Source organism: Nelumbo nucifera, chromosome 1 (assembly GCF_055504915.1).
Source record: "Nelumbo nucifera cultivar China Antique chromosome 1, China Antique-T2T, whole genome shotgun sequence".
Taxonomy (NCBI): Eukaryota; Viridiplantae; Streptophyta; class Magnoliopsida; order Proteales; family Nelumbonaceae; genus Nelumbo; species Nelumbo nucifera.
Window position 1 is genome coordinate 176,289,683 of NC_142649.1, and position 12,873 is coordinate 176,302,555.

The 12,873-nt window shown below is 38.9% G+C and overlaps 1 protein-coding gene across 4 annotated transcripts in view; it reads right to left on the reverse strand.

The window, feature by feature from the left end:
• Positions 1 to 594: 594 nt before the first annotated feature.
• Positions 595 to 12,873, reverse strand: part of PEX14 (peroxin 14) — a 48,839-nt gene continuing 36,560 nt past the window's right edge. For 2 of the 4 annotated variants that reach the window (XM_088895374.1, XM_010244813.3), the window contains exons 11-13: positions 2,579 to 2,623; positions 2,417 to 2,485; positions 595 to 1,333 (exon numbers count right to left, since the gene is read on the reverse strand). In XM_088895374.1, the coding sequence (XP_088751500.1) occupies positions 839 to 1,333; positions 2,417 to 2,485; positions 2,579 to 2,623 (609 nt within the window). In that variant the 3' untranslated portion in view covers positions 595 to 838. The remainder of the gene's footprint in view (positions 1,334 to 2,416; positions 2,486 to 2,578; positions 2,624 to 12,873) is intronic. The other 2 variants (XM_088895375.1, XM_088895376.1) reach the window with 2 other exon arrangements.

The following is a 12,873-nucleotide window of genomic DNA, read 5'->3' on the forward strand; positions in this document are numbered from 1 at the left end:
GAAGAAAGATTTATCTAATCCAGATTCGCATTGCAACCAAATGCAGCCTAAGGTATGAATGCCTTTTTTTTGTATGTTCAACATTATTTGATTATTTGATAACAACAAGCCAACATGTTTTCTCATCGTTTGACTCCCTATTTACAGGCATATAGTGTTAGAATTTAAAATAATATAAATTATTTTAATAATGTATATACTTTACCATGACACATCTACAAGTCCATGTTTTCTCATCTTGCCAAGTCAGACACTTGGACATGCATGGAATTCCGACTCTCCATCCGTATCCATACATCACTACCTGGCTGGCAGCCCATGATAAAGAGAAAAACAGAAAATAGAGTGCGACTTCAAGTTCATATAGTACTAATGTGAAACCACGCTAAAAAAATACCGACCGGTTAAACACCACAGACAGCAAGACCCATTAATCAATATCATCATCGGCTAAACTAATCCTGTTTCACCATTCCATTTGTTTAAATATGTTAAATTATGAACACTTAAATCATTTCTTAACTCTATGTCTTTTTTAGTTTTCCCTAACCCTTCAAACCACTTCAACTTACAACTTGTTTTGTCAATATGTAATGGAGATGCAGAATATTTATCATTTCATTTCCCTCACCTTCTTGTAATATGGCTACATGCACTGAATCAGTATTCAGTATGCAGTACAAACATGGGAAATAGAAAAACGTAAAACATTATTATCTACCATCTTCATCATGGTAATCAAGATGAGAATGACTAATTATTAACATCATCTTTAGTAGCATGGATAACCACTGCTAGTGCTAGCTGACCAAGTAGACCTCATATATCTGATTCCAACTCAGTTCCCTTCAATACCACTCTGCTCTTCTTGTATCTCGCTTATCTCCAAGTTCTTACCGCTATTGTTGAGATCCACTTCACCTCCCAACTCTGATAGTTTTGTAATCCTCTGCAACTCATCAACTTCGTCTGAGGAGCGTTCCATCACCTGGTCATTACTTGGTTGCTCCTTCTGAATTATGGATTTTGGTTGTCGGATTGCTGCAGCAGCTTCAGGCATGGAAACCGGTGGGGGCTGTGGTGGAACCCATGTACGCTGGACAGGACGTTCATTGGCCACAGGAACTATGCCATATGAGGCTATCCTTTGATCATTCTCATCTTCAATTTCTGAGATTCTCACATTTTTCCGTTGCCACCAAGGCTCTGAGCTGTAACCATTCAACTGAGAGGCAGAACCATTATCTTCTACCTTGTAACTTGAGTTTTCACCGCTTGTTTGGGACTGAAGGGTGTAGCTAGAGCTATTCTGAGCCTGACCAACCTCCCATGGCTGCTCAGAAATTAAAAAAAAAAAAAAAAACTTAATTAAATTTAAAAGCAACTGATTACTTACACATTTACTTATTAGTTTTTTAATCAATAAAAATCAGAATGCTTTCATTAATGATAAGAAAGAAGTGAACCCCTGCTAAAGGAAGAACATGGTGGCAAGGAAACGAACGAGATAGAATACAGGTCAGCATAGAGCCCACAAACACAAGAAAAAAAACAAGTACAACTAGGTTGCCACTGAAAGTAAAGTTCCCAATGTTATTTGAACACGTGGAATTGTAACAACAAAATCATCAATTTCACCATTCATTGACTCCATTTACTTCATTAAATGTTCTATTTAATTCAGCTTGCTATTCAATATTCAGTTCCAATCTTCTTGAATTCATCTGTCTTTTGAAAGGTCATAATAGGAAGTCTTCTCTGTATCAAGAAGGGGATTGATTTATAGATGCACAGATCATCTGATGACCCCCCAAAAGGATGTTATAGCTGGTGTTTGGAGCCAATGCCATTTATTTGAAAAAAGGTGTCACACCAGTATGCCACATCTAAAATCCATTTTTCAGACAATTCCTGATGTTTGGTTATGCGTTTTTCCAAAAACAACATTTCTCAGACCACGCCTTGGAAATCAGGAAAGGTGTGATTTGAGAAAATGCCCTTTTTGGTGTTTTCTCATTTTTTACTGATGCTAGCAATGGTAAGCTGACATGGCATTGAAAAACGTCTATATGGCAGCAACAGCAATAGTACCAAATAGAAAAATAAAAGGAAAAAAAAAAAACATTTTCTGAGAAAATGCCATGCCAATGCAGTGCCATTTTCTCAAAAAACACAACAGGAAATGGCATTGGTTCCAAACACCATGATAGTCAAGAATACCGTGTTAACTTTGAAAATGGAATTGATTATTGGAGTCCAGCAAACAACAATAAAACAAAGGAAATGAACTAATCATTCTATTCCAAAACAAAAAACAAATTTGATATCTATTCAAAATTCCCTTGTTCGTTCAAAAATAAGGCAAATTTCATCCAATATTTAAAGTTAAAATTTTAAAAATATTCCAAAGGCAAACCTTCATTCTAGGTGCTAAACGAGGATTTGATGGTGGCTGGTTTGGATTGGGAGGTAGGTCGTTGATTTCCTGGAACCAGACCAAAACAAGACAAAATTAATGTTGCAATCCAACATAGCCAGTTAAATCCCATTTTGTGAAGGGAATGAAGAAATGGATTACTTTGATGCCAGGAGGTTTCTCCCCTCTTTGCACCATAGCCATGATCTGCAAAATAGAATTTTCGTACTCATGCCATGCCTCTATTTTTGTTAATAAACTGATTAACTTGAAAACAAAAGAAAGCAGATATATGAAATCAACAATAATGATGGTGTATATAGCAATACGCCCCTTATAGCATACATCTAATGTACATGCTGCCTTCCCAATGTGGTTTCTAAGTTTAGTAATATATACCTAACATTACACCATCAACCAACATACTTGGGAATCACATCAAGTCTCCTTTAGAAGCTAGATGTAGTATTCATCTTAGTCTGAAAAAATATTAAAGATATTTATTGCCCATTGCACATGTTCCATCAAAGAGGAATAAATAAAACTTTCGTTTTTTTTTTTTTTTTGAGAAAAGAACAACATTCGGTAAAAAAACGAAGGAATGTTCCTGGGAGGATTACCTATCTTCTCCCCTTTAATCAAGTATGATTTAAACTCAAGCAACCTCATAAAATTCTAGGAACAGACCTGAGTGGGTAATTCCCCTTTGAAGGACCAGTTTCCGTCTTTGTATTCTCTCTCCGACCTAAAAATAAGCCCATATCCTCCTTCATTGTCCCTTCTTCCTCAACTTCTGAGTTTGGTTGGAACCTGGGCTTGAGAAGGGCTGTTAGAGATGCAGATCTGCACAGCACTTTGGCTCTCCTGGGTTTTCTTGAAAATGTTTTCCTGGACCCCACTAAGGAAGACACTAGAATTTGGATCCCCACCCCCTCAAGTTCCTTCTCTTGTGCTTCATTCTTTAAAGTCTTGACTCAGCCAGATAATCCCATAAGCCAATTCCTCCTAGAGTTGGAAGTTTTTGTTGAGAATTATTTCTGAATAGAATCAACACTAGTAATCTGCTTCAAAGAAAGAGACCCAAGACTTGATTATCCCCTCATAGGTGTATTCTTTGTAAAGCTGATGGGGAGACTGGTTTTCACCTTTTGATTTCTTACCGGGTTGCCAAAACTATTTGGAAATGGGCCTTCTCTCTCTTCGGGTTTGGGTGGAACCCCCCTGTGGATGCACAGAGCCTTTTTTGTTCTTTTTTCAGGTAGCATTTGAAAAGGGGCAGAACTATGTGGAGATGCCTAGGGGCTGCGATGTGCTGGTCAGTTTGGCAAGAAAGGAATTCAAGATTTTTCTCTGAAAGAGAGAGAAGTGTTGAAAATTTGATAGAGCTGATTCACATCAGGGTAGTTCAGTGGTTGAAATCATCGGACCTATTCACAATTTTACTGTGGATGATCTGCCAAGGAATTGGAGAGAGATTGCTAGCAGTGCCCAGGTCAAAACGGGTCTAAGTCTGTCTTGGACCCCTCCCCCCTCTAGATTTATAAAGCTGAACTTCGATGGTAGTAGTAGAGGGAATCCTGGGCAGTCAGGAATAGGGGGTGTATTTAGGGATGAGAATGGGACTGTTTTAGCTCTGTTCTCAGGCCCAATCAGGAGTGGAGACTCTCTCAGGGCTGAGATCTTTGCAGTCTTGGAAGGTGCCCAAAGAGCAAAGGATATGAACATTAAAAGGCTTGCAATTGAAGGGGATTCAGAGGTGGTAGTAGGGTGGCTGCAAGAAGACAAGGCTGGATTATGGAACTACAACAACAAAAGGAGAAAATTCAGATGGCTAGTTAAGGACATGGAAATAAAGTTCAGTTGAGTGAAGAGATCTGCTAATTCGTTTGCTGATGAGTTGGCTAAACTAGGGGTGGACAGGGAATCTATATTTTGGGCTCAGTTGTAATTCTGGTTTTCTCTTTGTGGGGGTTCATGCCTCTGCTGGGGAGTTAAGAGAGTTTATGTCCCCCTTCGTATAATTAATTATTCTGATTGATTAATGTTCATGGGAGGATGCACATGAAAGACAAAAAAATCAATAAAACATGCAGCCCAACCAAACAGGCGTGTTTCCACTATTCAAAAATGGCCTTCCTGACTTGATCTAGCTAATCAATCAGCCCCTGTTTTAAAAAATGTTCAAAGAATAGGAAAAGGGAGAGTTTAACAGATCAGAGGTTCAACCAGGGCCAAACGACTCAAACCGTGTGACATGGCATATACATATATATACTATGGGTCTTATAAATACTATATATAATATATTTTACAACTTTAGTCATACTTAAACATGGTGGATGGATGGCAAGTTCCTTAATTTTTAAAGCAAATGACAAGGGCTCAAGCCTCTTAATTCACACACACACACAGATATATATATATATATATGTTAGAATGCTCGAGTCAGGGATATTTTGGTCATTCTGGTGTATCTTATTGAAAGTGAAATGTCTATTGTATCTGAGTTTAAGTTATGTGTCCCATCTTCTATGAGGGACAAAATTGTCTTTCTTGTAACTCAAGTTTTTTCATGAATAAAAGTCAAGTGGGTCGGCTAGGAGAGTGACTTTTGAACATCCTCTCTTCTAGTCTGGCTGAACACTCTTCTCCTCTCCTTCTTCTTTCTCTTTTCTTTCTTCTTTCTTCTTCCCTACTTTGACCTAGAAACAGCTAGGGTTTATTCACATGGTATAAAAGTTGAACTACCTGACCATTACCCGACCAGATATATCATTTGCTGTGAGTGTGGTGAGTCAGTTTATGCAACATCCCCGGGTTCCTCACTGGGAAGCTGTTCTGAGAATTGTTAGGTACCTAAAGGGTGCTCCAGGTCGTGGTTTGTTATACCAAAAAGGAGGACCTCTTGAGATAGTAGGGTACACAGATGCTGATTGGGCTGGCTCTATATCAGACAGGAGGTCAACCACATGGTAGTGTACCTTCCTGGGTGGCAATCTTGTAACTTGGAAGAGCAAGAAGCAAACAGTGGTGGCAAGAAGTAGTGCGGAACCAGAGTACGGGGCTATGGCCCATACCACATGTGAACTAGTATGGCTGAAGAACCTACTACAAGAGATGGGTTTCTCAATTGACAAACCCATGAAACTATATTGTGATAACCAAGTTGTTGTTCGCATCTCATCCAATCCTGTCTTCCATGAAAGAACTAAACATATTGAGGTGGATTGTCACTTTGTGAGAGAGAAAGTGATAAGTGGGGTAATAACTACATCTCATGTGAGCTCAGGAAATCAGTGGGCAGATATCTTCACAAAAGGATTGTCTCGGGGAAGAATAGATTACATTTGTAACAAGCTGGGACTATATGATATATACTCTCCAGCTTGAGGGGGAGTGTTAGAATGCTCGAGTCAGGGGTATTTTGGTCATTCTGGTGTATCTTATTGAAAGTGAAATGTCTATTGAATCTGAGTTTAAGTTATGTGTCCCATCTTCTATGAGGGACAAAATTGTCTTTCTTGTAACTCAAGTTTTTTCATGAATAAAAGTCAAGTGGGTCGGCTAGGAGAGTGACTTTTGAACATCCTCTCTTCTAGTCTGGCCGAACACTCTTCTCCTCTCCTTCTTCTTTCTCTTTTCTTTCTTCTTTCTTCTTCTCTACTTTGACCTAGAAACAACTAGGGTTTATTCACAATATATAAAACATAAAGAGTCATTAATTAACAAAAATAAAGAAGTAGGTTAATAGTAATTAAGCAATACTACAAAATAAGAGGCCATGGGTTCAAGTCTTGTCACACATGTTTTGAAATTTCAATTGTTTAATGGCCCAAATAGTTTCATGAAACCGAGAATGGTTCACCAGTTTTCCAGTTAAACCAGTCAGTCAGCCAGCTTTTTTTATCAATAATAGAATCAATTTCATTAAATTGGTCAGTTAGCCAGTTTTCACCAGGTTTTTAACCATTTCAATTCTTGGGGTGTAATCGAACTGGTGAGGGCCCCAGTCACGGTGCAACCCATCTGACCGACCAGTCCGGTTCAGTTTCCTAAACTGGTTTTATCCCTATCCCTTGGAAATCATCTAACCTCACCATTCAACTAAGATGGGATTTCCCTAATTTCATTGAAAAAGTAAGAGAACATACAAGGGCCATTTTTGGTACATTGAGACAATGAAATAACATTTCTTGAGTCTTTTTCAATATTCAAGGAAGTGATCTGGAGAACTTTATGTTCTGAGACCAACCAACAAGGCACTACCTTCTTCTGCTTCCGTAAAATCAGTAGTTTGTCCTATTGGCAAACTAAAACCTTACAGAGTAGAATCATCTACCTTGAGGGTTGCTTGCTTTAAGTGCCTAATCTATTTTGTACATGGCGCTATGAAATTTTTTATACCCTTAATTTTTGGGGGTTATAATAACAAAATACATATTATTACTAAATTATTCATTTCATGGGCTTATATACTAGTTTCTTTTTATTATTTTCTTACTGGTTAGGATTTAATCAACACACATGGTGGTGTATGCTCTCTTGAATGGGAAGACTTCAAAACCTGAACCAATAAGCAAAGAACTTCAAATTTTCTCCAAACAACACATTCTTTTTTTTCTTTTCCTAGGACAAAAATAGGGGCTCAGCTCCTATATTTTTCTAAATTTTCTTTTCCTTCTTTTTCTCCTCATGAACACATTGTTTTCTATATATAAATATGGAGCTTATACCTTTTAATGAAGATTATGCATAACGACTAGTGAGAGATAGTTTGGAAGATTTCCTTTGTCTTTCCATAATATGTCATCAGGAGAGATTGACCAAACTCTAGTGTCCTCCACTAACTAGTCCAAAAAAAACTGAATCAAGCTCAGCCAACAAATGAATAAGGAACTCACATTCATTATCCCTCAATCCACCTCTAAAACCAAAATCCCAAAGCGGATAAAGTTAATGAAAACCAGTTTTCCTCTTGTATTGATTCCCAAGAAGCTGAAGTTGAGATGGGGGTTGCATTTGCATCCCATGTATGCTTGCAATAATCCTATGCCAAAACCTGTTCCTTTCCAAAGAAAATCTCCACAGCCATTTACTTAAAAGAGCCGTATTCCTATGAGTTAGGTTCACTATTGCAAGCCTTCCCTGTTCCTTAGATTTATAACCTATTCCCACTTCACCAAATGGTCCCTTTTCTCATTTCCTAGCTCCCCATAAGAAGTGCTTCATAAGTTTCTCTAGTTAACCCACTAATCTAACTGGAATACGGAAGGTGAACAAGAAGTAGATAGATAATTGGCCAAAGTTGCTCTAATCAAGGTTATTCTCCCACCCATTCAAATACAATTTCTTTTCCAAGGTGTTGGCTTTTTGACAAATATTTCTACCACCAGTTTCCAAAATACCTATGTTCTCGGGTTCCCTCCCAAAGGAAGACCTAGGTACACCAAAGGCCAATATCTAACTTCACATCCTAGAATCCCCACCAATACATGAATTCCTTCCACTTCCAAACTAATACCTGTTACATGACTCTTTCCCATGTTCACCCTCAGGTTAGAGATAGTATCAAAAATCTTAATTTCTTCAAGTTCCTCAAATCATCTTGATTGCCTCCTTCACAAAATAAAATTATATTTGCAAATAGCAAGGAACTACCACCTCATTTCTTCCTACCCTTCAACCTCTAATCAAGCCATTTTTGGCATGGCTGTGTTGTGTTGTCATTTGAGCTCCACATCAGTGCCACATAGGCATTTAAACCTCAACGGTCAAAAAACCTAAGGGTGAACATGGGAAACCTCAACCCAATGTAGCACCTTGATTTATAAGCCTCAGGCCATTTGAGGAAGCAAAATTTTTTAGCTTCCTGAAGCAGCCAAGCATTTGAGCTGTTGCCTCTCCAACATGGCATGGCATTAAGTTAGCATCGAATGTGGACACAATGTTCATTATTCGATAAGGGTGAACATTCGGTTAGAAAACTGAACCAAATAAATCAAATTTTTAAAAACCAAATTAAGAAAATGAAAAAGAACCAAAACCGAATTATAGAAAAACTGAAACTGAAATTTTCAGTTCGGTTTTCGGTTAAAACCAAATTTCATATTCTATTCTATTCTATTCTATCATTTGAGTTGTTGCCTCTCCAACATGGCATGGCGTTAAGTTAGCATCCAATGTGGACACAATGTTCATTATTCGGTAGGGGTGAGCATTCGGTTAGAAAACTGAACCAAATAAATCAAATTTTTAAAAACCAAATTAAGAAAATGAAAATAGAACCAAAACCGAATTATAGAAAAACTGAAACTGAAATTTTCAGTTCGGTTTTCGGTTAAAGCCGAATTTCATATTCTATTCTATTCTATTCTATTCTATTCTATATATAATGAAATCAAATTTCATTATAGTATATATTAAATATTATGTTATATGTTATATATTATATATTATGTTATGTATAATATTATTATAATTCGGTCTGCCCTTGAGTTCTGTTAGTCTGATAACAGCCAAGAAGAGAGAAGAAGAAAGAAGAAAGAAAGAGAGAAAGGAGGAGAAAAAAAGAGAAGAAAAGTCTACTTCAAATGATATAAAAATTACCTCTCCCATTCAGCCAAGTATGTTTTATATTACTAACATAATGGAAAAGACACATGTGCCCCTACTTAAGTGAGGGACACTAGTTCTAACATAATATTACACATCAGCAACCTCAACATAAGTATAAAGACAGAAATACCCCTACATACTCGACACTAACACTCCCCCTCAAGCTGGTGAGTATATATCATATAATCCCAACTTGTTACATATGTAGTCTACTCTTCCCCAACTCAACCCTTTAGTAAACAAGTCTGCCCACTGGTTCCCTGTGTTAACATATGCAGTGTCTATCACTCCACTCAGCACCTTCTCTCTCGCAAAGTGACAGTCAACCTCTAAGTGCTTGGTTCTTCAATGGAACACTGGATTAGAAGAAATATGAACTACAGCCTAATTGTCATAGTAGAGTTTCATTTGAGTGTTAACATTGTATCCTATCTCTAGTAAAAGGCTCCTTAACCACACTAATTCCCAGGTGGTATGTGTCATAGCTCTATATTCTGCCTCTGCACTGCTTCTCACCACCGGCCCAATCAGCATCAGTATATCCTTCTATTTCAAGTTTTCCACCACTTTTGTATATCAAACCACGGCCAGGAGCCCCTTTTAAATACCTCACAATTCTTAGAACCGCATCCCAATGAGGAACCAGAGGTTTCTGCATGAACTTACCACACTAACCGCAAATGAAATATCTGGCCAAGTAATGGTTACGTAGTTCAGTTTACCTACAAGTCGCCAGTATCTGCTAGGGTCTTCAAACACTTCATCCATATCATTGCTCAGCTTAGTATTTGTTTCCAATAGGTGTTTTAGCTGGTTTAGCACCTAACAAACATGTTTCCTCCAACAAATCAAGCACATATTTCCTCTGACACAAATTAATACCATGTTTAGACCTTGCTACTTCTGTCCCCAAGAAATATTTCAATTTACCGAAGTCCTTTGTTTGAAAATGTTCCTACAGAAAAGTCTTCAACCTGTCAATGCCCATTTTATCATTTCCGGTAATAACAATATCATTTACATACACCACCAAGAGGATTTTTCCTGCCTGAGAGTCATGATTGAAGACCGAATGATCAACTTGGCACTGTTTCATACCAAACTTCTTTACCACCTCACTGAACCTACCAAACCATGCTCGAGGAGACTGTTTAAACCCATAAATAGCCTTCTTTAGTCTGCACACCTTACCATCCTCCCCCTGAGCAACAAACCCCGGTGGTTGCTCCATAGTAGGCCTCCTCGAGCAAATCACCATGCAAAGAAGCATTCTTGATATCAAGCTGATAGAGGGGCCAATCATACATAGCAACAAGAAAAATCACAACACGAACCGAACCTATCTTAGCAACTGGGGAGAAGGTCTCTGTGTAGTCAATACCATAGGTTTGGGAGTACCCTTTTGCAACCAATCTAGCTTTCAGTCGCTCTACACTACCATCAGGTAAACACTTAACAGTATAAACCCACTTACAAACGACAGCCTGCTTCCTAGGAGGAAGAGTGGTGAGGTCCCAAGTATGATTATGAGTTAGAGATGAAAGTTCTTCTTCCATTGCACGACACCATCCTGGAGAGGTAAGGGCTTCCTGGACATCCTTAGGGACAACGGCAGAGGATAACAAAGAGATAAACTGGCGATGGGAAGTAGAAAGGTGAGTGAGTGAAGCATAATTAGAAATAGGATGAAGGGTACAAGTGTGTTTACCTTTCCGCAAGGCAATGGGAAGATCAAGATTTGATACTGGGTTTGGGGCCAGTGTGGGGACAACTGTCGGATTTGTCGACGTTGATGGAGTTGGAGGAGCAGCCGGTACATGTGGATGATCTATATACACTTGGAAAATAGGTGGTGGTGGTGGCACTGGAGGCAAGGACTTGGTCACAACTAGAACAAGAGGAACAAAATCCGCAATTGGAAGAGGAAGAGGAGTAGGTGATGAGGAGAAAGAAACACCACTGAACCCCGAGAAAAACGGAGTAGACTCGAAGAAGGTAACATCAACACACACAAAGGAATGTCGAGAACTAGGATGATAACACATACCCTTTCTGGGTCCGGGAATAGCTAAGGAAGATGCACTTAATGGATCGTACATCTAACTTGTCCTTCCTGAGGCCCAGATTATGGACGAAGCAGACACATCCAAAAACCGGAGGAGAAAGAGGAAATGGAGACAAGGTGGGAAACAAGGTAGTGATGGGGAATGACCATCAAAGATAGATGTGAGCATCCGATTAATCAAGAAGTAAGCACCACATCACTCCAAAAGGGTTTGGGAACATTCATGTGATGAATGAGGGATCGAGCTGTTTCCAAAAGATGACGATTCTTTCTCTCGGCCACCCCATTTTGTTATGGGGTGTAGGTACATGAGGTCTGATGTACAATGCCACGTTGATCCAAGTATTCTTGAAATGATGAAGAGAAATATTCACAGCCATTATCGGAACGAAAAATTTTAATGTTAACACCAAATTGGTTGCGAATCTCAGCATAAAATTTTTGGAAGAAGGTAAACAATTCACTCCTTTCTTTCATTAAATAGAGCCACATCATCCTTGAATAATCATCAACAAAAATGACAAAATATCTATACCCATTGTATGACATCACTTTATAAGGACCCCAAACATCTGAATGAACCAAAGAAAAATGACTCAACACACGGTTATCAACCCTAAGACTAAAGGGAACATGATGATGTTTCCCCAACTGATACGACTCGCAATCTAAAACAAAAAGTTGACTCAACGAAGGGACCAAAGACTTCAAAACTTTTAGCGAAGGATGACCAAATCGACAGTGCCACTGGAGAGGAGAGAGGGATGACTGGAGAGCTAATGATATCTTCCACCACCAAGATAATACAATCCACCAGCTTCATGCCCTCCACCAATCTTCATCCCCGTCTTGAGATCCTGAAAAACACACGAAGAAGGGTAAAAAGTAATAGAGCGATTGAGTGACTTGGTCAATTTACTAACAAACATAAGGTTAAACGGAAATTTAGGGACATACAACGCTGAGGATAAAGATAAGGGGGTCATGTTAACATTGCCAACACCACAAATGGAGGATGTGGAACCATTAGCAAGGGTAACAGATTGTGATGTTGAGCAATGAGAGGGAAGAAAACACACTTGGAGTTCCAATCATGTGATAGGAGGCTCCAAAGTCAACAATCCAGGGATTGGTGTGGATGCCAAACAAGCCATACCTGAGTGTGCGAGAGTAGCCGTGCTCTACTGAGATGTGGACTGTACAAACCTCTCATACTGCTACCACTCCAGCCATATACCGGACCACTGCTACCACTATGGCCAGACTGAGCTCCCCGAGCTCCACCTCTAACACTACGGCCCCTCGATACTGCAAAGGTTGATCTATCGAAAACATTAGAATTCTTAGTAGATCCAATGGAAATCCTCCGAAGTCGAGCAAACACCTCTTCCAAGGAAGGGAGAGTTGATCCTCCTAGTATTTGAGCCCGCATTGGTTCATACTCAGATTTCAGCCTCACTAAAAATCCAGTCACATCAAGTTGTTCTCTTTACTGTTGCTGAATTTTGACATCAGAAGTGAGGAGGTGATAAACGTTCAACTCATTACGAATGTTTCTCATACTAGCATAGTACTCCTCAAGACTCTGATTGCCCTGTTGCAGATTAAAGTATTCCTGATACAGCTGGTATACTCTGGTTGTATTGTCTTGACCAGAATACAACTTCTTAGCATGGTCCCACACATCTTTGGCAGTGTCAAGAAACATCAAATTTACACTAATCTTGGGTTCCATACTATTCCATAACCACGTGATAATCTGTGCATCCTCTTGTTC